The sequence below is a fragment of the Symphodus melops genome, assembly GCF_947650265.1.
Source record: "Symphodus melops genome assembly, chromosome: 9".
In the NCBI taxonomy this organism is placed as follows: domain Eukaryota; kingdom Metazoa; phylum Chordata; class Actinopteri; order Labriformes; family Labridae; genus Symphodus; species Symphodus melops.
Genome location: NC_136699.1, coordinates 23097749 through 23125292, shown reverse-complemented (window position 1 = coordinate 23125292; position 27544 = coordinate 23097749). Strand labels below are relative to the sequence as shown.

The following is a 27544-nucleotide window of genomic DNA, read 5'->3' as shown; positions in this document are numbered from 1 at the left end:
GACTCACAGCCACTTCAAACCGACGCATCATTAATGTCCTTTAACTCGCCCCGCCGTGACACTTTCTATCTCTCAGTCTGTTTTCTCCTTTTGCTCCATGTCTCTCCCCCTTTCTCCTCCTCTCACCCATCTGTCTCCCTCTCTCTCTCTCTCTCTCTCTCTCTCTCTCTCTCTCCCTCAGTCAGGTTACTCCAAGGCGCTTCAGCGATGACTCACAAAACCTGGTTATTTTCCAATTTGTGCAATTGAGTGCTTGTGTGTTGCGAATAAGTTTTAGTATGCAAAGCCATATCTTGGTGGCTAATTGCAACGCAGCTCAGTGTGCAGCTGCAGTCATTGTGAAGGGTTAACAACAGAGACGTCTTCAACTCTGTGCAGGAATATTGCAGAGCACCTCCTCCACTGAATAGCACCGGCATCAGAAATGAGCAGCAGGGGAGGATCCTCTTATTATTAAGAATGGATGATCTCCCATTCAGCAGGGAAGTGGAATCTGGGATTCACATGTTTTATGCCCCCGTCTACATTTGTGCTGAACTTTTGAACTTCTCAGATGAAATAAATCTATTTTTTACCTCCTTAAAAGTTTCAAAGTCCTGCTATTGAATTCACTGTTGATCCAGAAAGAGGAATAAAACAAAAGAAGGTGAGGAAATATTTTGAATATACGGGAAGTTTAGAATAAATTAGTGATGTCTCTTGCTAAGACTAAGTCGGGTCAGAAATCTGCTGTTTTCAAGTTTCCAACCGGTGAACACACAAGTGAATGTTTCCTTTGAAGATTTTGTAAACTGCACCACTTTGAGGGTTTGCCAAAAAATAAAAACCAAGTGTCTCTCTTTAATGATAGATCGGTTTATGGGAGAGGGGGATAAGAGAGAAAGAGGGTCTGAGGTGATAAATGGTGTTACAGTGTCATCTGCTGGTTACAAGCAGTACAGCAGGGTGTACTTTCTGACAAATGAAAACTGACTATTGAAAGACACAAGAGTGCAACATGAGAAAGGATGTGTAATGACATAAATTATAAAGTGTATAGCATCAAATAAGGAGGAAAACTCAGGCCCCAGAAATATGTTCTCTGTGTACCAAATATGCCATTACTATAGTCCCTGTAATAAACCTTGGTGCCTGTTTTATTGTTAAAGTGCATGAACAAAATCAACAGCACCTGACCAAACATGAAAACACCCACACAAAGCCCACTCCCACCATGTTTTCATTTGTTAGTGTTTAGTTAGCTCTGCATCAGTCTTAAAAAACCTTCCTACATTAAAGGATACATATGAGAAATCTACTTTTACAGTGTTTTTGAACATTTATTTGGGAAACCTGAGAGTGTACCGCCCCACGAAATGTGAAATAAACCCCTTACCACACAGAGAAATGAGCCATTTCAAACTCATGACATCACAGTGGGATTCTGGTCAAAATGTTTTCCCCACCCATCGGCACCACTCCCAGTCCAGAGCAAAACTTTCTCTGCAGTCTGCCATTTTTATTCTCACTACAGAGGAGTGATGTCTACCAGGGATACTCAGGCGGGATAATTGTATTTAAAGAGACACACACACACCAGAACAGAGCGTTCTGAGAGAGCTGGTTTCTACAGAGTCACAAACCTCCTCCTGCTGCTTGATTCATGTTATATTTGGACCAAATCACAGCACAGATGTTTCAGTTTGACCACAGGAGGACTTTTGGAAAAGGTAAAAGGGGATAATATGTCCTCTTTGAAACCTCTCTCTGTGCACTCCAATGTTGATCCTATTGTGAGCAGGTTAGAAACATGCAGAGGCTTTTTAGAATTTCCCTCGGGATCAATAAAGTATCTATCTATCTATCTATCTATCTATCTATCTATGTCGGGTACAATCACTTCTATCTGAACCAAATCTCTTGCTCTCTTCCATCGGTGTAACACCTGTTGGGTTTAAAGTTTGCCTGGCTAAGCAATGATCCTCCAAAACAGCCATATGAGGGCACCTTCTCTTTTCAAACAAAAACAAACCATTTAAGGAGCAGAATCTAAAGTTAGAAGGAGGACATACTGTCTGCTGCGTTATTACACACATTGGACCTGTAACAGTCTTTTCACTTCCGGCTGATGGCTCTATGAACATGCCCGTGTTGCTTTACAATTTCAGTTTCATACTTTATAGCCAGGCAGCATTTGCTCTACTACAGTCTCAATTTCTGCCTAAATGTTTTTTTTGCTGAAATTCAAACATGTTCTCTGAAAAACTGTTTCATATTAGGATGAAGCATCGTTTTTTTGTAGAATCCTTTCTAAAAAAGAAAACAAGTCCTCCAACCTATACGACCGTAGAAGTCGTCTGTCACGTAATACGCACGGAGAAATGCCAGTAAATCGCCACCCTGCACCGTCACACTGCTTGATGCGCTTACCAAGGTGTTAATTAACTTTTCTTTTGGGGAAAAAGTTAGCTAGCTTGGACTTGGGTTAGGGTTGTCACCGGTGCGGGCAGAAAACAGGGGACGAGAACCCAACTGCAGGAAAAAACTAATGATTTATTTCAACTGAAAGACCAAAACAACAAAAACTTTCTGTTAAAATAAAAAAAACAAAATGAGGAACAGTACAAATCCAAAGAGACAGGGTACCAAAACGCACATGAGGGAAGGAACACAGAGACTAAATAGACATTGGGTAAGACACAGGAGAGACTAATGAGACAGGTGAGGACAATCAGGGTAATCAGGACAGGAGGGAAAACACAGAGAGGCAGGAAACCGGATAATACTGACATATGGAACACAAGGAACTAAAGGATGTAAGAAAACACAGACGCACGGGGAGAAGACTTTAAAAAATTGCAAACACTAAAGACTAAACAAGTAAACACCAGGAATCATACACACAAGTAAAACAGGAAACAAACTTAGAGCCAACATAGAAGGACACAAGGATACAGGGAAACACACTAAAGGCAAGGACTAAATATAAAATCAGAAAACACTTAGACACAGGGAAACACTAGTCAACACATGAGAACTAAAGAAAGGACAGGAAATCAAGATCATGACCAGGGTTAGGCGTGAAACGTCATTCGATGACGAACACACATTCACCGGATCGAGGTTATTTATACGTCTGTTAGAGGTCGCTTGCCTCTAAAATGTAAATATGGGTGGTAATTCGACGCTTGCACAGTGGAGTCGTTTAGGTTGGAGGACAGGCTCGCTGAAACAACTCTCCTGCATGCCCACACACTGTACATCTGAAGCTCTTCATTTTCCAAACTTTCACTTTGGATTTTGACTCCTCTGCTAATCTGAGCCATGACAAGTCTCAGAGTGTGAAGCAGATTAAAGAAATGATTACATCTCTACTTTCAGATTGACTCATTTGACCTTAAGTCATCCCTTCTAAACTTCTCAAACTTCCTCCTTTTTCTCCTTCCTCACATCTTCTCCCTGCTTCCGTCACGGCAGTCTCTAGCACACCGTCATCCCAGCAGCTGCGCTTATATATAAACAATATCTCTCCAGACGTCTGAAGTCAGCAGAGAGCTCACCTTAACTTATTCTGATGAGAACGGCGGATGGAAGTGTAAGCGCTAAGAGAGGAAACAAGTGAAAGACACAACAACAAAGACGCAGCAGCGAGCATGCAGACTGTCTCCTCTGAAACTTTGCATTCCCCCTGCAGGGCCCACGACGGAGTCTCCCTCAAGGATGTTTCTATTCAGTCTTCACATCTGCATTTCTGTGTTCTCAATAATAAATAAAACACATAGGCTGACTTTACGTTATTCCTGCAGGCTTTGGGAAATCAGCTTTGATTTGTCAAAGAAGACTGTTTTATATTTAGACATGTGGATGTTGAGACTTTGGTCGCTGTGCAGACGAGACTCCTGGTGTCCCAGCACATACTGTATAGTAAGAGGAACAAAGGCATGCTTGTTTTTACTGCAAAGCTTTAAGTCCAGAAAGAAGGTCCTGTGGGCTGTTTGCAAAAAGGGAGCTTGAGGGAGTGTTACCTCTGAGTTTAGGGAAACCCAGAGTGTTCAGTTGTAGACACAGACAATATATTAACCCTTAAACTCTCCTATCCAAGTCTAACACCCCGTTCTACCTACACTCTGCCAATGAAAGGTGTCTGATCCAACTTTCACAACAAGGCCCTCGGTCTCTAAAGCCCCGTGTCCACCAAGCAGTCCAAGAAGGATAACTACAAAAATCGCAAGTGATAGATTGGAGAGGGGGGGAGGGAACAAACAAAAGTAAAAAGCCAACACAGTCTTAACTAAATAATCCCCAAAAATAATTAACCAATCCACTGCTGCCAAGCAGCTGACTCAAAACTAAATTGTCCCAGAGGCGTTAACACTAAGTTAGTTGCTCATGTTTATGAACACACAGACAACACAGGGAGACGCTCTCACTACCTCTGAAGGTGAGATAATGAGTCAGCACAGAGCACTGTAACTTCAGGGCAGATATAAGTTTGACACAGCTGGTCCAAATCAGGGCCAATCAGTCCCACACACACCTGCCTCTGCACTGACAGATGATTACTCCCACACTGATCTCCCTCACTGCGTCTCCTTTCCCGTATGTCATTTCCCACTCTTTCCAGATTTCCAGAAGGCAAAAAGCTGAACCCAAAAATACACCTTAAAAATCAAAAGGGAGTGAGTGGGTGACTTAAAAGAGTTAAAATATATATATTTTTTATTCAACCTTTATTGATCTAGCTAATTGACTGATTGTGATTAAGATGTGTTTCAGAAGGGTCACGAGGTCGAGAAGCACGACATGATGAAGAAACCGTTCACAAACAATAAGTGAAAAGCAACAACAATTAAAATGTGCTGTTTGGTTCACAGATAAACGTTGTCATCACAGATTACAGTTCAAAAAAACAAAATGATGTCACGTTTTTTTCTTTGAATCTTTGCGACAAAGAGGAAAACCGAAACACAAAAACACGTTCAGAGAGGGGAAGAGCTGTTAACACAAAAGTAAACTTAAAAACATGTGTTGCTGAAGTGGTTTCTGGAAACAAAGACAGATAAAAAAAATGTTCTCTAAGTGATCTCACGCACACCAGCGTCAAGAAAAGTGACTCAATTTTAGATTCCTGCCTTGGTGTGTCTGAAACAGAAATCAACATACTTGTGCTCCATCTGATGACCTGATAAAACCATCACATGACCTTATCAGTGAACAGGGTAATGTGGAGACTTCTTTAATATTCTCTCTTTATCACATTTTGTTTAAGGCTGTTCCTCATACAAAGTTGTGTGTTCTTCAGCAAGCAGCCGTGCACGACGAAGCGTTCTTCTTTCAACGAGAGGAGCATCGTCAGCATCCTGGACAGGGTTTCTGCTATTTCTTCAGGACTCTTTCCACTATATGGAAGGTTGTGGAAAGGCCCTGACACACCAAGCAGATAGAAAAGAACTTTTGTCTTTCTGCACTTGAACACGTCGCAAAGACGACAGCTGATGGCCAACCACCACATTCGTTCTATGCATGCCTGAGAGGCAGTACCTCTCCACGCCAGCAGGCGGTGGTAGTTGGTGTCGTCGTCATTCCAAAATGCTAAAACCAGAAGTGAGGAAGAATGCGGATTAATTAAGAGTTAAGACACCAGAAGACACTTTTTTCACCGCTGTCGCTCACTACTTGTAGTAGGTAGTTCATTCTAATCAAAAACGTCTGATAGAAAGCTGAAAATATCACTGGTGTTGTCAGAAAGTTTTTCTTCTCGTACACTCATGCAATCTCAATCCCAATCTCACTTCAGATTGCATCCAAACACATACGGCAGGAAGCACTTAACGATGTGATTATAAAATACAATCATCTCACATATCCCATGACAGCAGTCCAGGAGGCCTTGTACAGGCAGCAGAAGGCACAGAGTGGAAAACAAAGAGGAACTTTTCTGACACACAGAATGAGGTGAGGTTGAGGCCATGAAAAATATAATACAGCAAAAAAAACAAAAACATCTTTAGTAGCTTCCTCATCTGAGACGTGGTGTTTGTGTGTCAAGAAGAGTGTGTGTGAGTGTGTGTCATAATACTCTGATCTCTGAGCATGAAGCTGGGGAAGCATGAAAACATAGCACCACACAGTGACAAGAATGCTTTTCACTGAAACACTTACACAAGACTTCTGTTCACGTTGTCATGAAATACTAACTTATGGTGCACAGCATGACTTCACTTTAAAGTCTGACTTTAACTATGTAGCTCATGTAATGCACTGCAGATTGACTACCTGGTTCAACCAGTGGTGAAAGGGTCATCAGCACATTTTTGATTGGATGACATCACAAAGGGCAGTTGCCCCTACCTGAGGTTGGTGACACTCCCACAGCTAGGTGTTTGTTCTGCCCCCTGAGTCTGCCTTCTCACCGTAAACAATAGGGCAAGGAGCGAGAAAGCAAGAGACATCCAAGCTCTTCCAGAGAGGGGGAGTGGTCAGACACAGCTCATTTACATATTTAAAGATACAGACACAGAAACAGCCTGTTCTGAGCAGGGCTGAAATAGAGGGGTTTATAGACATGATCAAATACAGGATCAGAGCGGATTTACAACAAGACACTTCACACACATGTTTTGGGGAACTCTGAGATTCATTTCAACTGATTGAAAAGGAGAATAACACTGGCTCTTTAAGTCACTGACCAAACTGTGCTTTAAAAATTGCAATATCAAAAACTACATCTTCAGTTGAGACGGTTCTTGTTGAGTAATTATTGAGATAGCACCACACCTCTTTCCAATCCACACACACACACACACCTCTACACACACACACACACACACACACACACACACACAGAATACCACCATGAAACCACTTTTGAGCATGGTGGAGCTTGCTGGATATTTTACATGGTCCACTCAGAATTAAAGCTGCAATTCTATTTTTAAACACTAGATGGCACTGTTGGTATATCTCTGCAAACTGTCTCCCTCGTTTGTACTACACCTTACTTTCTTGAATTAGTAGAAACTTTAAGTTTAAAAATATAAACTGTTTGAATTAGCTTTTATGCAGACATTTCTTTCTCATATTTGAGGGATTTGTGTTGTGGGGGGGGGGGCATCTTTTAAAACAGGAAGCAAATAGGAGAGAGAGCTGCACACAAAGGTTCCTGTTTGAGGGAGCAAAATAAAGCATGTACTAAAACAGCCACTGTGCACTATGACTAATGGCATGCGGTTCAGTTGTCAAGGCAACAGGACTGCCATCGGTAGCCTTAAGACAAAAACAGGAAGACGAACTGAGAACATCAACTGAAACTGAAACAGCAGGTGGGGCCCTCGCTGCTCTGAATGAGTACATTCAAACACTGAAACTACAAGTCTTCTGCTCTAACAGAAAGGAAAAGGCACCTGTGTTTTCCCTTCAGTCTATAATCCACCTCATATTACATGTACTCACTTGCTCACCTTGTCATCATATCTCACTTCTTATCAACCCTTACCTCTGACCCGCTTTCTCTCTGTCCCGAAAGGCAACAAGTCTTTGTCTTTTCTGAGTCATAAAACTGAACTCTGATCTTTATGAGTGTTGTCAGCGCTGCACATTCCCCCCTCTACAGTGCGTGTCATAAAACAAGCGTAACACGTTAGAATAAATACAAAAAACACTCTTTATTTCTTTTAGAAATACATGTTGATTGACATGAACACTTCAGAACGTACAGACGACAAACAGTGGTGACACATAGCTGAAAACGTCTTTAATGGTACAAGCTGAGCGTCGAGAGAAGAGACACCTGAACGGGAATGAGAGGCTCTGACAAATCAAGTCAAAGCTGGACAACACTGTCACACCATCAGACTGGACTGCTGGCTGCAGTGACGTCCCTTTAAATACACACAACGCAGCACACACTGTGTCAACGTGTAAGAGCACTTTAAGTTAGTTCTTCTTTAAAAATAACAACATGGCTTTTGACATGGATGAATCATAAAAAGCATCTGAACAGAACTTGATGATTGTGTGAAAACAGCAGAGTGTTGTGAAGGCCTAACATGGATCATACTACATTTATAAATGTGCATCTTATTTGTTCTTTGCAACCAGAGTGATGTAAATGTTTTTTCTTTTGAAAGTGGTGCTCAGAGATGTTTTGATCGCTGTGACATTAATGAGGATAAAAAGACTCACGAGGACAAACACGTGGTTAAAAAACGGCAGGATTTTTGTTTAAGCTGTCGACATTGCTGTAAATATTGTGGCCTATTGAGAACTTTCATGAAGGGTAACCACTCAGAAGAAGAAGAAGAAGAAGTCTTTCAGTTTGAAAGTTTTTAACAAAAAAAAAAAAGGCACATTAAAAAAGCACATCGGCACAAACCCCCTTTGATTCAGTGGAAATCTTAAATGATAGTAATGTGCATCCAGTGTAAATATCTCTAGTGCTTTGGTTCATAATCAGAGACGGTTCCTCTTTTCATTTGGTTCCTAAAGGAACCTTTCGAGCTGTCCCCACTGGAGCTCTGCTACAGGCAGGCGAGGAGTGAGCGCTGTGCTTTAGCCTGCTAGCTGCTGAGCTTTCTGACACTTTGAACAGACTTCATCATGGACAGAAAGACTCTCAGAGGGACTTCAACAAATGACTTCAGCACATGTTCAGAGGACGTGGTCCTCCAAGTGGGGGGTGGGGGGTTTGAATCCGACCTGTGGCTCCTTTCTCGAATGTCATTCCCCTCTCTCTCTCTCTGTCTCTGGTTTCTGACTCTGTCCACTGTCTTGTAAAATAAAGGCCCCAATTCCCCAAAACATACCAAGAAATAATTTCATATCCTGGTACTTCGAGGGAAAATTTCATACAACCTCTACATTTGAAACCATAAGTGCGGTTTGCTTGAGCTCGCGTTGGCCTCGTTCTGTACGCACACGCAGAAGAGAGCATAACACACGACCACAATGACGAGTTCAAAAGAAGAACAGGGTCAGTTTTATACACCAGTGGTGCCATAACAACATTAGCTGTTGTAGTCACACGTTTGATAATGAAGGATTCAAACCTGGAGTCTGCGCTCATGCAGGGATTCACACCGTCGTGTTTAGACGTTTAAATCAACGGCTCGTGTTTCAATGAGCTCGGACGTATCGACACTCTTCACCCACATCACGTGGAAGATCACAGCTCAGGAGCTCCTTCTTCCTGACACTCGGCCCTGCAGCAGGATGTAGATCTTTGCTACATCATAAAGAGGATGAGTTTATGTTTACACATTTTATTGATGTTAATCAATCACTAACTGGTTGTGATGCTCCCCGGTGAAAGGTCCCGTGCTGCAGCCTCTATAACAAGACTCTGACATGAGCTCACTTATAAAGCATGTTACTAAAAAGATAATTGATCAATAGTATTTCTCATTAAAAACTACAAAGTGACTCGCCTGCTGATCACACCGTCCTCAGTTCCCTTTTCTTACGGTCACAGAAAAGTACTGAATGTGCAGATTCAACCAATGACTGCCCTCCATGCTGCCCACATCAACACTGTCCTCTGCTACAGAGAGCTGGCCGCGCCTCACCAGCAGAGTAAAGCACAGATAGTTTGATCCTCCTGCACTTCATCAAAGGCACATATCTTCAATAAGGCGTTTCCTCTCTCACACACACACACACATGCGCGCACACACACACACACACACGAGCGTGTGGTCGGTAAGGTGCTGAAGCGGCTTTCTTACATGAGTGATGTACACTCTTAACACCAGGAGGCAGAAGAGAGGACATGAATGAGTCAGTCAGTCTCCCTGTCTGTTTGTCTCTGTGTGTGTAGGCGGGCGCTTCATCCTGAGGTCTCCAGACAAACAGACAGATACACAACAAACACACACACACACACACACACACAGCGCTTCCCACTGCCGGCTCAATCAGGCCGTTCTAAGAATTGTCTATCTTTGTTTTCATAGCCGACCTTTGATTTCTCGATTATCGTCCTCTCAAACTTCTCATCAAAGTTCACGTTTAATGCTCTGATGTCAGAGAGGATTTCTTCTCGGGGTAAATCGAAGGATTTGAGCGCAACACTTGAGCTCACGGGATTTCGGTTGTCGTGTCGTGTGCGTAGTACTTCAAACTGCGTGGTGAAATCTGGTAACTCTACGAGGAAGGACGAGCAAACGAGCCCGGCAGCACGGCTCACGCTGACTGCAGCCATGTGCGACATTCACAGACTGTTTGATTCATGATTCTCGTAGGTGCTGTTACACTGTACCTGCAGTGGGAGCAGTGTCAGTTTAATCTCCCTTTGAGGGCTGAATCATTTAATAGATGGAAAACAATGTTTTTCTTTCTCTAGAAAGAAACGCGACATTTTCTTTTGGCAAAGAGTGAGCTCAAGTGTTAGCACCAACGATCTACCAGTGACTCCTGCTTGATTCTTCTGGGGTCTAAAAGGCCACATGTAGTACGAGGGGTGCGTATATCATCTATTTATTCATGCTAGATTTACTTACCCTTTCATTCATAAAGATGCAGAAACAATAAATAAGGACTTGAATGCTCACCAATTAAGTCAACACAGAGTGAGCGTCTCCGATTAAAAAAAGGGAAGGTGGGAGGATTCAGGCCCAGACTCTGATCAGGTCAAAGGTCATGAAGCTCGGCCTCTTTGGGCTCCTCACAGCCCTGATGGAGAAATCAAACCATTTCTGTCATTCCTATGCCCTGGAAACAGTGATGATACACATGGCCTGAGGTCAGAGGTCAGGAGGATGTGATGTCAGAGGTCTTCATGATGACACTTGCACGCATCTCGTGTGTGTGGCTGCTCGTCTCGGACTCGTGAGAGTCCTGGTTGTAGGCCGGCACCCAGCCGTCTGTGTGGTAGCTGATGAGCGGCGTCGGGTCTCGAGTGCTGGTGACCCTGAAGTTTGGCTTGTTTCCACTGACGAAGCTGGCCATGCTGGGGAGGGGATACGAAGGAACCCTGAGAACTGATGTGCTGTAGTCCCGTCTCCAGAAGGTTCTGACTCCCTTTGAGTGACAGCGAGGATAAAAAAAAAAGAAAAGAAAAAAGAATACAACAAAAGTCAGATTGCTGCACAAGCAGAAACACAGTCACAGCTAGAAACAGACGGTGTCCATCTGGCATGCTGGGATACATAACGCTGTTCATTGGTCAAACTGCTACAGATGACAGATTTCTTTGTTTCTTATTCAGAGCAGAGCTAAAGACCATATCAAAGAAAATCTAAAATAAAGTGGATCTGGAGGAAATGAGCAAGCCTGCCTTCAATATGACACTGTGAACTTGTTCTGGAGATATTGATATTACATCCTCAAATTCAACTTTATATTTGAACGGAGTGTCGTCAACACACACATACTTTGACGTGCAGGACGTGGTCATGTTCAGGTCGCATTCAACAGCAGCTGAAAACTGCTTTTCTATATCTTAAGGAATAGATTTGAGCAAGATCATAAAATAGACAGACTTTACATTCACCACTGATAAGAGGTAATGTTTGTGTGTGTGTGTGTGTGTATGTGTGTGTGTGTGTGTGTGTGTGTGTGTTCAATGTGGGTACAATGTACAACAAAGGCCACGCTCGGATCAAACTGTTAATGTTTGACGGCCTCAGTTCCTGACACAAGGCCCTCCCTTTTCTCAGTGTCTCGCAACATTACAGGAAGGAACACACACACACACACACACACAATTACACGGACAACACACACACACACACACACACACACGCACGCACGCACAACACATACACCCTGTTTCAGCAGTAAGGTTGGAACAGGTAAGAACCTGTTCTTCTTAGATCAGAGCGGTTAATCATTAGTTCATCACTCTCGCTCACAGCTCACCTCTTTGGTGTCTTCTGTGTCGCTGTCCGTGTCGCTGCCTGCAGAAATCACAAACACAAAGCAATGATATAAACATGGGCCAGCATTTAGAAGGATGCAGGAAGTGGATGTTTTGTCATTTTTCAATCAGAATTCTGGGAAGAGTTCATCAAATATGTGGACAAGGATGAAATCCAGCAGTGCATTCTTTTAAACGTGTGAACAGATCAAACATCTGCACACAGATCAAACATCTGCACACAGATCAAACATCTGCACACAGACACTCAGATCAAACATCTGCACACAGATCAAACATCTGCACACAGACACTCAGATCAAACATCTGCACACCGATCAAACATCTGCACACAGACACTCAGATCAAACATCTGCACACAGATCAAACATCTGTACACAGACACTCAGATCAAACATCTGCACACAAATCAAACATCTGTACACAGACACTCAGATCAAACATCTGCACACAAATCAAACATCTGTACACAGACACTCAGATCAAACATCTGCACACAAATCAAACATCTGTACACAGACACTCAGATCAAACATCTGCACACAGATCAAACATCTGCACACAGATCAAACATCTGCACACCGATCAAACATCTGCACACAGACACTCAGATCAAACATCTGCACACAGATCAAACATCTGCACACAGATCAAACATCTGCACACAGACACTCAGATCAAACATCTGCACACAGACACTCAGATCAAACATCTGCACACAGATCAAACATCTGCACACAGATCAAACATCTGCACACAGATCAAACATCTGCACACAGACACTCAGATCAAACATCTGCACACAGATCAAACATCTGCACACAGACACTCAGATCAAACATCTGCACACAGACACTCAGATCAAACATCTGCACACCGATCAAACATCTGCACACAGATCAAACATCTGCACACAGATCAAACATCTGCACACAGATCAAACATCTGCACACAGAAACTCAGATCAAACATCTGCACACAGATCAAACATCTGCACACAGATCAAACATCTGTACACAGATCAAACATCTGCACACAGACACTTAGATCAAACATCTGCACACAGATCAAACATCTGCACACAGATCAAACATCTGCACACAGATCAAACATCTGCACACAGACACTCAGATCAAACATCTGTACACAGATCAAACATCTGCACACAGATCAAACATCTGCACACAGATCAAACATCTGCACACAGATCAAACATCTGCACACAGACACTTAGATCAAACATCTGCACACAGATCAAACATCTGCACACAGATCAAACATCTGCACACAGATCAAACATCTGCACACAGACACTCAGATCAAACATCTGTACACAGATCAAACATCTGCACACAGACACTCAGATCAAACATCTGCACACAGACACTCGGATCAAACATCTGCACACAGACACTCGGATCAAACATCTGCACACAGATCAAACATCTGCACACAGATCAAACATCTGTACACAGACACTCGGATCAAACATCTGCACACAGATCAAACATCTGCACACAGATCAAACATCTGCACACAGACACTCGGATCAAACATCTGCACACAGACACTCGGATCAAACATCTGCACACAGACACTCAGATCAAACATCTGCACACAGACACTCAGATCAAACATCTGCACACAGATCAAACATCTGTACACAGACACTCAGATCAAACATCTGCACACAGATCAAACATCTGCACACAGAAACTCAGATCAAACATCTGCACACAGATCAAACATCTGCACACAGATCAAACATCTGTACACAGACACTCAGATCAAACATCTGCACACAGACACTCAGATCAAACATCTGCACACAGACACTCAGATCAAACATCTGGACATTATTTCATGTATTCATGGAGAAGGAGGGAAAAATAAAACACAGAGGATTCAACTCCTCGTCTTGGATGTGATCCAAAACAACAGAGAAAACAAAGATGGCATGATGACTACTGTAAACTGGTAGAGCCAACTCTGCCTGAATGACCTGTTACAGAGCTCTCTCTCTCTCTCTCTCTAACTAGAAGAACAGCTCTGCGTTGGATGTCTTTGCCAACCAGTCAAGTCTAGGTTTGCATCCATCCATTCCTGGAGAAGGCGTGCAGTGAAAGTGTAACCGTCAGGATGTGTCATCTTTTTTATACGACATAATCAGAGTTGAGTTTGTCTCAATGAAATCTATGTGGTTAGAAGGTCGTATGTTAGCAGGAGATATCCAATCAAAGTCACACGTCTCCTTATCTCTCTTTGACCACATTAAGAGACCTTTGACCAGCAAGTGCAGCTTTGTGCCGTGACATAAGGAAGAGTTTACCTCCAGGTGATCATCAGACACAGGTGAGGCAGAAATATGCAGGAAAGGACGCAAGGACGTCTCGGGGAAGATGACCACTTTAGTGTCAAAAGACAAATCTTTATTTTATCCTGCTGGACTTCTTTGTTGAATTTGAGCGAAACCAATTTGAGTTTGATGCAAAGTGGAAAATTAGAAACCCTGTAAGAAGATATTTCCTGTGAGTGTTCCTGAGGTACTCAGGTGTGCATCTTCACGAGAGGAGAGAGAGAGTCAAAGAAAGGACGGGGCTCCAGCTTATCTCCAGAGAAACATTACACGAATGTGCACTACCGAATCAAGTGTGACCATCGTTTTGAAATCAATGATTCATTTTCTCCGCTTAAATTCGGACTCCTCCCGTCCTTCGCCATCCTCCACATGCTGAGTTATGACGTGACGGTGTTTGTTAGTTGATTATTTTGTCCAATAAAAACTGCCCATAACTAAACCATTGTTCCACTTCGGCTGCTACGACTCCAACCGAGGAGAAACACTGGAGACACATCGGTTCGTACTCGAGGTGGATGTTTTGTTTATTTCATATTTTAATGTCTCTTTAATGTCTTTGAAGACATAAAGCCTCCTGTCGCAGGAGGCATACATGGATCGAGTACTTACAATCATCTATCTGTGTCGGGCTTCTTTTTGTCTCTTCTGCTCGTGAACCATTTTTTAGAACTCAAACTGAAAAAGTCGTACCGGCGAGCTTTTGGATGAAGCCTCGTCCACATGTCGTCGGTAAAACAAACCTTTTCTTCTGCTTCAGTGTGCAAACAGCGTTTTAGGTCACCTTGAGGTGAAATCCTTCCCCTGAAACTCTGTTTAAGGTGTTCATGTGCAGGCGGGGAAAACGGAGCTCCGGGCTTGTAATGTCCCGCTGTGCGAGGGTTTGAAATCACTGTGCGACACTCTTCACATGAGAGTCAGGCGATAGCAGACGTCACCATGAGTGCTGGTGCTAACGATGCTAAGGGTTCCTTTTTACATGCTGACACATACAGACACAGTCGCTCTCGCACTGCTTTTTCAAACATCACTCGGACGATTTTTTCACGTTTGACTTGGCATGCTCATGACAGCCGAACATGACGTTTTGTGTTTTCAGAGAGCTGAGCGTGTGTGGACGGGATTCTTTTTGGAAAACCTTTTAAAAAAAAAACTACGTGAACGAGAACTTTATTTGACAATGAGTTCATCTAAAATCAAAACATCCGACGCGCGTGCACACACAGTCAGGGTTACTTTTTGTGTGCTACGTCAACAGTTGATTGGCCCGCTAAAGGACAAACATTGTGACACTTCAATAGATGACATGCGGACACTTTGATTGGATGATGTTATAGGTGACGATGTAATGCCAGACAATAAAAGGTCATGGGGTCACCATTTGATCAGACCCCATACAACAGAAGAGCTGATTAACGGCGCCCTGCAGAGCTGATCCTTTACTTCAGTGTCACTTTGACTGAAAGTTTATCTTTTCTAACTGTGGTTTTCTCTTTGACAGCTGCTGCTTGTAGAACCGCAGGCCCACGTAACAAACCTATTTCTGCTCCTTATTGTTACAGAATGTGGTTTGTGTGTGTGTGTGCGTGTGTGTGTGTGTGTGTGTGTGTGTGTGTGTGTGTATGTGTGTTCTCACCGCAGCATGATGACACAGGAGAGATCTGAAGTGGATACGAGTGGGAGGAGCTAACCGTCTGCTCTTCGTTCTCGGTCGTCACTTCAATCGTCTGGCAGACGAACGGCAGCTGCTCGCTCGTGATCACGTGGTTGTCGACTGAACTGTGAATGACTGTGAATGGACGGAGAGGAGGAGTTAAGACAGGCTGAACAAGCAAATTCTCATAAAACAAACAGATGTTTAACACTTTCTGCTAAGACTTCAATCAGCTCCGAATTTTGTCAGCTACATTAAAAAAATCTTCAAATTTGTTTCTTTTTTTAAGCAACACAAAAAGTCTTCAGTCAGCCGACGACGCTCAGCTGGTGACAATCAGAGACACTACAACAGTTTATCACCAAATCACTTTTCTCACTGTGCACCACCGAGCTTTCTGCACAAACGTTAACCATGAAGATGATATGAAGCCTTATTGAAAAACAAACAAGTAACAGACAGCTTGTGTGGTAGCCCCTCCCCCTTTGTTTCCCATCATGCACTGAGAAGAGAAGAGGACTTTAACCTTAAATAATTATAAACACCTTAAAAGTGTTTATCCAGATGAACAGGTAGGTTTATTTTTGTCCTGCGCTGATAATAACTCTCCTGATAAAACCTTGAACGGATAACTCTGAAGGTCACATTTAAGGTCACACATCTCAGTCACTATGATCGTCAGCAGCTGTTCTACATACAACAGTGAAAACAGCTCCATGCTACTCTGTTAACGTGACTGAAACAAGTGTAACCATCCTGAGCTGATGAGCAGCAGCCTCCAGTCTGAAACCTTAGGATACGTCGGTCTGACGTCATGTTGAGACAGTTCTTTTCAAACACCGAGCTGAAGAATATACCTGCAGCACTGTCTACTATTGTCGCCTCCAAGACTTCCTGCTTTATCGTCTCCTGTTTGGAGTAGTCAATAACTCCCGCGTCAGACGGAGTCCTGTGTGGAGAAGGAGAAGCTGTCTGATGGTGAGACAGCCAGGGAGGGGAAAGAGAAAGACAATCATTTAATCATCAATATTAGATCAATGAAGTCATGTTTGCAGTGAGCTGATCTTTGATGATGTGAACAACACGAGTCACATGGAATCACATCCTTTCCCAATCTGAACATGGGCCGGATACAGGACGGGTCTTTTGCAGTCCGAGCTCAGTCTGAACATCCGGGTTGGCAGGCACGTAGCGCCACTGTGACATCACTGCTGAGTGACGCTCGTGTCATCAGCAGGTCAGTGAATTAACTGACAGTATTGATAATCATTATGGACGTAACCTATCTCACTGGGTTTAAATCGTGGGGACTCATGTTTGGTGGATTATTGTGGTCAGAAGCGTTTAGTAAATCTTCAAATGTTAAAAGACGCTGGTTGATTGGTCCGACCTGCACACTCGCACTAACGTGTGCCCGCCGTGTGTAATATGGTTATACATGGTCACATCAATGCAGAGAAAAATGAGTGATTTATTAGTGACAAATCAGTTTTTATTTCAAGCCTAGAAAACAAATATTTAACAAGAAATAAGAATGTGGATGAATGAGCCCCCTAAAATAAATAAAGGATCAGTCGGGACTTTGTAAATCCTGAGCTGGACAGGCACTGCCAGCAGCATTTCAAGGCAAGAAAGCTACAAGGTGCATTTATTGTGTTGAAGGAGTAAATCTGTCAGATATCTACTGACTGAAATGATGAAGTGACCTTCCTCTCTGATCTGACATTAAGGAAACATGTTGAAGTTCTGGCTTCTCTGGCAACAACCCAGCAGCCAGTGTGTCCTCCTTCTAACTTTAGATTCTGGTCCTGAAAGGTCTGGATTTGTTTGGACCAGAGAAGGTAGGCAGTTTTAAGACGCCCCTCGGTTTGTCAGATATGACAGCAGTTATCAGGTCAAACCAGCAGGCGTCGCAGGGATGGGAGCAGACAAGCCAACAGGTTCAGATAGAAGTGATTCAGCCTTTTCTGACCTTAATAAGGACCTGCACTTCTCTTATGACTTCATAGACCAGAAACATGCTCAAACTAGTGTCGGGGTGCTTTTGAATAATGGAGAGAGGTTAGAGCCCAGTAAGGAGATTAGGCTAAACACTGAAGTTTCCCTGTCTGTACTATAGCAACTTACTATGTGCATCAACTCTAAAGAGAAGGGGGGGAGACAACTCCCTTCAATGTTTTGAATTTAGACTACAGTACCTATTTTAAACACTAGGTGTCAGAGTTACATATTTCTCCTTTAATGCTACCTTTGAATTACTTCTAAAAAGATTTCAAAAGTTTCTCTTTTTGTGTACTATAAATATTGTATGAGTGCAGGTATGTTAACATGATCAGATTCACAGACCAACTAAGGCTGTGCAGTCTTTAGGATTTCTTAAAAAGGTCAAAAGTAAGGCTTCTTTTTTTGTTTTTTTTTGGACATGTAGAAACAAAGCAGCCGAGTAAACAACTCCAACAAGTTGACAAGCTGCTGGACTGACTGGTGCTTAACACTCAGAGACTAAATCAAATAGTTGAGGGAGGCTTGGTAACTGGGCCTGCCATCTGGCAACTATCTCTGTTGTGTGGCTGCAAACAAGCCAGAGTGTGTTGCTCATGTTGGATAATTTGGCGATTTGCCCGGTCAGTACCGAGATAGACTTCCAGGAGTACTCTCTTCTGTGAAGTGAATCATTAGATGCGTCATATTATACCAAACGAGTAAGGAGGACAATTCACTGCATGTCCTTAAATCCTGAACAGGGATCTTCATTTTGCAGCAGTACCGCCATTTATGAAGAGAGGAAAGTGATGTTGATTGCATTTTTTCATAAAACACTTTTATGTGAGAGTTTTATGTGAAGTGTCTGAAACAAGACAAACTGTCTCCTGAACGTGTAAAAGAGCTTTTCAATGTTGTTCATACCTCTTTATTTCCTTTGGCTTTCCCCTCCTTGTCTGCCTTCTTCTTTCCTGCATGAACAGAAACACGCATCTTACAGGCCACACTTTGACTGGAGAGTCTTTGGTTTTATACGTCATTATATTATAATTATTATAAATGGATCAGTCCGTAACAACAGCGAGCTGACGAGCAGCAGCACTCACCTTTCTTCATGTTTCTTTCGGACGACGAGAGCATCTTATAGACTCTGAAGGCGTTGGTTCCCTTTTTGATGCTTTTGTCCTTCACCTCCTCGATGTCTGGCAGGCTGTTCATGGCACAGCGGAAATTGGCCTTCCATGTCTTTGGATCCGGGCGATCAACACCTAGCTGGAATTTACCTACACCATAACAACAGGCGAAAGTTACAGAAGAGGGACTTTGGTTAGCCGGTGTCACAAGTTTTCCATTTCTTGATGTGATTTTCATAAATCATTATTCAGCTAACGTGTGAACACTATTCTGCTAGAGATTAGACAATATCACAAAACCTGCAACAATGGGAAAACATCAGTCTCAACTGTATGAGACACAAGAAACAAACATTGGTAAAGGTCACATAGTCAGTACACGTCAATAAAATAAAATAAAAATTAACATATCCAGTCTGTCTGAAATCCCCCAATGATGAGAAAAATTTGTCCACTGTCTTCTGCCCACTTTTCACTAAATGTGTGCTCAAACAGGCCGTTTGGAGATGTTCCCTTTATGACATCACAAAGGGCAGTAGCCCCTCCCCCAGGTGGGTGACACTCACACAGCTAGGTGTTTGTTTTGCCCTCTGATAGTAAACAATAGGACATGGAGCGAGAAAGTCCCGAGCCTCTCTAGAGAGGGGGCGTGGTCAAACACAACTCATTTACATATTTAAAGCTACAGACACAGAAACAGCCTGTTCTGAGCAGAGCTGAAAAATGTGAAACTATGAAAAAATATCAAACATGTTTCAGACCATGTGTAGATTATTTACACAATGGCCGTGAACAATACGCTTCTTCCTTCCCTTGAGTGAATATTGCACTGCCTACTCGGTAAAGGGACACGGCATGATTTCTGTTGAGTATTAATATCTCTGATAAATATCATATGCACTCGGTCTTTGCTTGCTTGGATCATTTCCATTTTTCACACTGTGTACAACTTCAAGTAAAGTTATTGCATCCACCGACTATATCCAATTTAACTTCTTCTTGTTTTTCTACATGGGGACGACACCAAGACATGATGGAGCTGATGTTCAAAACATTTTCTTGAAAACAGAGCGTGTCAGCACGCTCCCGTGTGTGGACAACAGAGGAGAAACACATTTAGGGCGAAGTGGAGAATAACAGAGAGTGAGGCTCTACCAGTGTGTATGGCCCATTTCATGAAGAGCGGGGCGTCTTTCTGCAGGTCCCAGCCGTGACGAGCGGCGTGCATCCAAGGGATCTGAAAGATTCTCTTTTCCTAAAGACACAAAGAGAGTACAGAAACATTTTGTCAGCTTATAAACTATTAAAAAAGTATCTGTATGTGTGTGTGTATGTATATAGGAATCACCAAACACTTACTTTATTCACCCATTTCAGCCCTGGTATTTGACAGGATTCGATCTGTTCCTCCAACCACGGTCGCATCCTCATCCTTTCCACTGGCATCTTATCCTGTGACACACGCAGAACATGATGTTTGAGACGGGACGCGTGCTGAATGTCTGTGGTACAACTAAACAGTCGACTTGGACGATCAAAGACAACAGGGTGTCCTGAAAGACTCGATGTCAGGTTTGTTTCTCTTCCTGCATTTTGAACCACGTAGCTGAAACTTCAAACTGAAACAGAACCACGTCGGGGATTCAGGATCCAAACTAAACGAAAAAAGGAAACGGGAAGAGAAAGCAAACTTTCAAGTGATCGTGTTTGTTTTGGCGTTTAGAGGTCAACAGTTGCACGGCGCCACTGGTGTAGTGGTTAGTGTGCGAGAGCAGGATGTAGTCCTGGAAGCAGGTGGCCCGGGTTCGAGTTCGACCTGCTGCTTCATACCTGCATCATCAATCCCCACCCTCGCCCTCTCTATCCCCAGACTCGGACTCTTTCCACAGTCCTACCACGTAAAAATCTACGTTAAAAGAAAAAGTCGACGATTACATAAAAAACAGAAACAATAAAATATGTTTTTTTTGGTTTTGAGTTTTTTATGGAATCCTTCAGGAAACATGCGCGATATGTTTGTGCTCCACTTCTAATGAGGAGGCGGCAGAGTCCACTCTGTCCTCGGCTCGTAAAGATAAAAGTGTTCACCAAGTTTACAGTTTTGATTCACGTTGTAAAGCCGAAGTGTCGTAAAGCTGTCTCATTCCGTCTGTATCAGCCGTCGAAAACGCACCAAAGGTGGCGAACAGAGGGCGAGCGAAGGAGAGAAATAATGACACACTTTTTCATTTGAATTAAAACAAAGAAGTGAAGGGAGCGCCCCATGTAGGAGGCTCGAGTCCTCAAGTCCGGCCTGGGGCTCCTTTCCTCTCTCTCTCTCTCTCTCCCTGGTTTCCTACTCTATCCACTTCCTGTCAAACGAGGAGACCAAACGGTCGTGGGTCAAACATCAGATGTGTTTGTTTAATGTCATCTTTTTATACTGAAAAGTCGAGTCATTATACGTAAGAGTTCAAACTTTCTCAAACATCTTTTCACACTTCATGTCCATTCTTTGTTTTTCTGTGAGAAAATCAGGAAGTGCTGTTTACACATCAAGGAGCTCTTAAAGAAACCCGAATGAATTAAATGGGTTTTAAAAAGTTGTTATCAGAGACCGATCGACTGATCAATCAGCAAGCCGATAATATCGTCCGACACCAGCACATGGTGACTCTCTGTGATGCTTCGTTAGGGCACATATGTGCTGATAGCACCAGATTTCTGATCTCTTTCACCAGCAGAGGGCGCTACACGGATTACAACCACAGACTGTAAATATTAACGGACGAAGCCTGAGTGACCTGATCTGATCCTGCAGCGAGCTGGGGGCGGCTTTTAATTCTCCTGATGGACCGTAACATCACGCCCACCTGTCAATCACGTCAGCTACACGCCTTACCGTTGATAACACGCATCAAGTCTAAATGGAGACGTTCAGTGACACATAAACATGATCAGTTTACATTACACAAACACCTTTTCATCTTTATACAACTTTTCCACACGTGTTCGAAGGATCATGTTACATCAGTCTGTATCTGTATCGGCCCCACACACTCCACATGGGTCGGGCTCTGTGAGGCACTGTGTGTTTCCTCTGATTGCTCAATGAGGGACTTTTACTGAAGCACCATTAGTCAGACTGTATTCATAACACAAGCAGGAAGATGGATACAGTGAAATGAATGTTTGAATAATTTCCATTTGAACAACAAAGCACACAAAGTCAAGTGTAACATCTTGTGTCCTACTCTGCATGCTTTGAAATGCACTCACAGTTTAGGCCTACTGAGTTGCAAAACAGGACACGTTTTCTGCAGTGCAGCTCAATCCCTCTGCTTGAGGAACTTTGATTTACTAACACATGCAGGAGGAATTGAATGCAACATTAAACTAGTTCAGCAGGCAGCTCTGTCTCCTCACACAGTCAGGAGGCATCATGTCAATAACAGATCCACAGGCTGAGTTTGCAAAGATTAGACTGAGCCATATGCTGGGGAGAGATTTGTTTGGTGTAAAAGTTTGACTCAACCGAGAGATTCGTGTGTGTGTGTGTGTGTGTGTGTGTGTGTGTGTGTGTGTGTGTGTGTGTGTGTGTAAACAACCGAGTCAAAAGTGAAAATAAACGCCAAAGCTCGAGTAAAAACTGCAGCACTACTTTCACTTACACGGAGAGCTCGGGCTCGGCATGTCGTCCTGTGTGGTGTCAGCGCGAGTCAACAGTGTTTAAATGCGGAAATAAAAATGTTACCTGTTCAGTGTTGATGGCCTGAAGCTTCGCCGTCACCGCTGTCACGCGCGCAGCTCAAGTTTGACAAATTGATGTCTTTGAGGTTTTTAAAAGCGGGAAGAAATGGAAAGTGAGGCCGTCGTTTATTTCTGTTTCTGTGTCCAGACCGAAAGCAAAACAAGGGCTGGCTCAGGGAAGTGGGGGCTCGCGCTGGAAATCCCCCTCCTGCTCTCGTGCTCCCGCTTTGGATCGACCTCGAGCGAGCTGCGTCGCGGAAGTCACTTGGCAGCGTGCGCGCTCCCAGAAGAAGGAAAAAAACGACACGAAGAGGACTCACTCCTATTATTTCTGAGTACCACTAAATACATAAACTCATTTCACAGTAAAAGTATTTTTAGAATTTACAATTTAGAAGCAGAAGCGCCGTTTGTCAACAGGCATGCCGGAAACCACTGAGGACTCACAAACCAGTTCTAAGCAGTGGCTGAAAAAGTTTACAATGCCAGTGGGAAACTTCCTGAAGGGGCCCCCATTTCAGAGGACTCACGGTCATTGCCCCGTTAAATCTTGCATGCATTAACTGTTGTGATAATCAAAGTGAGTCAATGAAAGTAAACAAAGAAAATTAACAGGAATAATCCATCTATAGGAGAGAAAAACACTGGCAGACAAAATGGTGATGATTGCAGCTTCGAGTCTAATCACCACTGATAAGAACAGCATGGCACATTTAAAAGTGCAATTTCATAATAATACTTTACTGGTAAACTTCAAGACTTCAAGACTGGAGCACATAGTGCTTCCTTAGAAGTTATTTCAAGGAGACAAACAAAGTTGCAAACAGAAAAAGAAATCAGACATAGAGTAAAAACAGAACCTGGAGCAGATTAAGGTCAAAACAATACTACAGGAGAGTTAAAGTATGTACACAGGAGCTCTCTAAGAAGACAGGAGGTCTAAACTCTGTACACACAGTGCCCTCAGAGGAAAATGTAACACTGTTTGAAGATAAAATCCTTCGTGAGAAGTTATGGTGGGGGTCGCTTTTAGGCTCCAAACTGTGTCCAGGAACCCGTGGATTCCTTTGAATAAAGTTTGCGTATTTACTTAAGAAATTATAGCATAGAATTGTTTCACTTCTCCAACTTTTAAATTGCACGACCACATCTCCATATTGCACCTTTAAGGCTGGATTTAAAAGCAGAAGCAGCACCCTTTTAAGAGATTTTAAAGGAGAGAAATATGTAGTAAACTGTTAACGTAAAATATAAGCTTGATGTAAGCACTTTTTTTCATGTGTAGATCCCACACAGGTGTTGGTTGTCAGCAAGTTTTATTAAACTATTAAAACGACTTTTTTTTTCAGTCATCAGTAGAGACCTGATTAAACGTAACCCCACATGCAAAGTTAGTACAAGGCTGGTTGCGTTGCAGGCTGAAGCTGATCAATTACTTTTTGGCCATTTCAATAAATCAGTTCTCCCACCACGAAGAGAGTTCTCCTTTTTATTTATTTTCTCTTCTGGTAGACTCTCTACCCCAATGACTGTAAATATTACTTTAAAACTGAGGAACAAACATCGTTGCTATGATACCTGTGAACTTATCAAATATTGTAATCAAACAAAAAAAACGTGACAGTAGATTGGACAACTTGTGAACTACAGTCGGGGACGTGAAAAAAAATGTTGAGCGTCACCTCTTAAGTATAGACGATCTTTAAGGTCGATTTCATTTTCACTTCCTCCACCCCCCCCCCCCCCCCCCCCCCCCCCCCCCCCCCCCCCACCTCCCCTCCCCTTTTCCCCCCTGCGCTTTGGAGCTGGAAACGAAACCAGAAACCTAACCCAGTAACTGAACAGCAGCTCACCCACCTGCACTTACGAGACGCCGAGCGAAGCTTTGCGCCTATTTTTGTGGCGTGAAACTGAAACACTTGGTTTATGTTATTCAAAAACGAAACATAGTCACTTGAATGTTGAACTCTTGAGGCTCACTCACACCCCACCGTTGATGTTTCTGTTTATTAAAACACACCAGCAAAAGTCAATTAGCATAAACTTCAGCTTGCACAAAAAGCTGCAGCAACACATTTAAAATACCTGTCACGCATTTTTAGGCCATTTTTCCTGTCAACTCTCAGATGCAGACAATATGCATCTACTTCCAGACGAATAAACACTAATGTATTTATTTCCCCCCCAATTTACATTTCTGCAAATATCCACCCTGTTTTGGCCCCTTTCTGTTTACATTAAAGTGAAAACAGCCTCTTGAACAATACAGGAACCGAGAATAGGATGTTGGAATTTGCACCAGTATTTGATTTCAGGGAACTAAAAAGATGTAAACTGTGCCAAGACTTTGAACAGTCACATCAGGTCAAACCACAATCCTGGGCCATCTGCATGAAGTCAGGGCCATCTCTTCCTCACACACACTCCACAGCAGGGAGAGGTCTGATAAACTTACTAAGAACTCTGATACTGTGAGAGCAGTGTGCCGATCAACCCAGAACAAAAGCAGTGGCACAAACATGAAGGAAAATAAACAAGCTAAAGGCCATTATTATAGGCTACATATAGAAGAGTGACAGATGAACACACACAGCACCAGATTGTATTCACAAACAGAAGCCGTGGACAAACACAACCTTAACTTTTTAAACAGATGAGTGGCTGAATCTGTTCATGAAGGGTTAAAGTTATTGAGAATTTCAGTTCCTGGAACAGTAAAACTGCTGATTCATTAAATGGCCATCACAACTCTGCCTGTGCTTAATGATTCTCTGGCTTCCTCTAGTGGATAAATGTGTTAATGTTGCATATATCTTCATAACAAACACTTTTGATAAATGGTTAATCATTCACGTGAGACCGTTTGACAGTGTTTCAAAGCAAAGTACAAAACGTGCTCACTAACACGGCAAACATAAAATCCAGCTATTTCAGATAAAGGTACACAAAGAGTTAATGTTACAAAACAGTGTAAAGTCTTGAATTACAATATAACCTTCTATATCATCAACAAGCAGGCCTTGTCAAATATCTCCATGACAAGCCTTTAACAATGGGCCAAATTATTTTAATTTCTTCTTGTGAGCAGATCACATTTTATTTCAGGAAAACAGACCAACGTGAGAGTCATAGGTGAGTGTGCATCATTTAATCACGCTGCTTTGATTATTGGATAGGATCAATGTTAGGACCCCTGATGCCACCATGCAGGGGCCCTTTTGACTTGACTGGCACAACAGGGGGCACTGACCTCTGCAGGGCTGTCCTGAAGTGTGATGTGCAGCACAAACACACAGAAATAAATGTAATGTAGGCTTTGCGCCCACTTTTAACTGCACCAATCACATCTACTTTATAGGGGCAGCAGTAACTCAGTCTGTAGAGACTGAGTTGGGTACCGGAGTGTCATCATCATCAGAGTCCTGATGTGGACGAAAATATGAAAGTTGGTCTTGTAGCTGGATAAGTGCTTCCTGAGTACTGCTGACGTGCCCTTAAGAAGATTAATGCTAATGTCCACATTTAAAGTACTTAAAAACGTGCAAAAAAAACCTCCTGCACAGGTTAAATTGCTTAATTACATTAAATGACATGTATTGTTCCTGACATATTGTCAGTTAGTTCATTGCGAGTAAGATAGAGTGCATTATTTTCCTGGCAAAAAGGCAATGTAAAAAAAGGACCCAAACAAAAGGACCTAACTTGTTTTTAACACAAGTCCCACTTCATGACATCACAAAGGGCAGTAGCCCCTCCTCCAGGTGGGTGACCCTCCCACAGCTAGGTGTTTATTCTGCCCTCTGAGTCTGCCTTCAAACTGTAAACCATGAGACGTGGAGCGACAAAGCACTGTGCCACACGAACCTTTCCAGAGAGGGGGCGTGGCTCATCTACATATTTAAAGCTACAGATACAGAAACAGCCTGTTCTGAGCAGGGCTGAAAAAGAGGAGTTTATAGACATGATCAAATACAGGATCAGAGTGGATTCAGAACAAGACACTTGTTTTGGGAAGCTCTGAGACCTATTTAAACTTTTTTTAAAGGAAAATATTTGACCGTTAAATTAACAGCACATGATCAATAGTTAGTAAAAAAAAAAAAACATGAATAATACATATAAATAACAAGAGCAGGCAATATCTGTGTGACTTGTGTATTTATTGCAATGAACTTGGTAAACTAGCTCTTTATATGATGCTCATGTGTGAAATGATCAGAGAAACCCCTTTTTGTAACTTCATCAGACAAGGTCAGGTTTTAAAAATGACCCAATGCAAACAGCCTCAAGCACGGAGCGTAAATAAAAAGTCGACTTCACCACCAACACATCACTAATCAGGTGGATGGCTGCTGCTTGGATTCATAGAGTTTGGGAGTTTTAGTAGTTGCTGTGTTGGAGTGTGCATACTTGGACAAGCTACACCTCTTTTTGTGATAGTGACTTGTTCATTATATTTTCAACTTTAAAGCATGCCCTGCTTTATTGTCTGATTTTTTTCAGGAGAAGACTTGTGATTGAGAACATAAACTCGTCAGGGAAACGTCCACTTGGGTAATTCATCGAGTGAGAAGTGGGCCAATTTATCGTTTAACTTGATGTATTATTGTCATTTACACACACAGTCTCCCTGTGTCGAAAGAATTCACGTTTAAGACACTTCCCCTTTCAAACTAAGAGGCTACATTCACTTCTCAGATTTTGGACTCAGCATCACCCCTGCTGACACGTTCCTTTTCCTCTTAATGCTAACAATGCATGCTGCTTCCCTCTGCAGTCACATTTAAATACATTCATACTCTTTTACATGAATTATGCTTAAAGCCACATAGAGG

The 27544-nt window shown here is 42.7% G+C and overlaps 1 protein-coding gene across 1 annotated transcript; it reads right to left on the bottom strand.

Annotated features, from left to right (window-relative positions):
* Positions 1-8582: 8582 nt before the first annotated feature.
* Positions 8583-22975, bottom strand: irf2b (interferon regulatory factor 2b). The gene is made up of 9 exons (XM_079352614.1): positions 22714-22975; positions 20340-20432; positions 20136-20235; positions 18954-19130; positions 18772-18818; positions 16722-16836; positions 15847-15999; positions 11836-11873; positions 8583-10995 (listed from the first exon to the last, which is right to left on the bottom strand). Exons 2-9 carry the CDS (start codon positions 20424-20426, stop codon positions 10726-10728), a joined length of 987 nt encoding a protein of 328 aa, XP_079208740.1. The 5' UTR covers positions 20427-20432; positions 22714-22975; the 3' UTR covers positions 8583-10725.
* Positions 22976-27544: the final 4569 nt, after the last annotated feature.

Coding starts and splice junctions, on each gene's coding strand:
- irf2b (XM_079352614.1), bottom strand. CDS start 20,426: ATGCCAGTGGAAAGGATGAGGATGCGACCGTGGTTGGAGGAACAGATC. Junction 19,131..20,135: donor GAAATGGGCCATACACACTG/GTAGAGCCTCAC, acceptor GTTATGGTGTAG/GTAAATTCCAGCTAGGTGTT. Junction 16,000..16,721: donor AATAGTAGACAGTGCTGCAG/GTATATTCTTCA, acceptor GTCCATTCACAG/TCATTCACAGTTCAGTCGAC.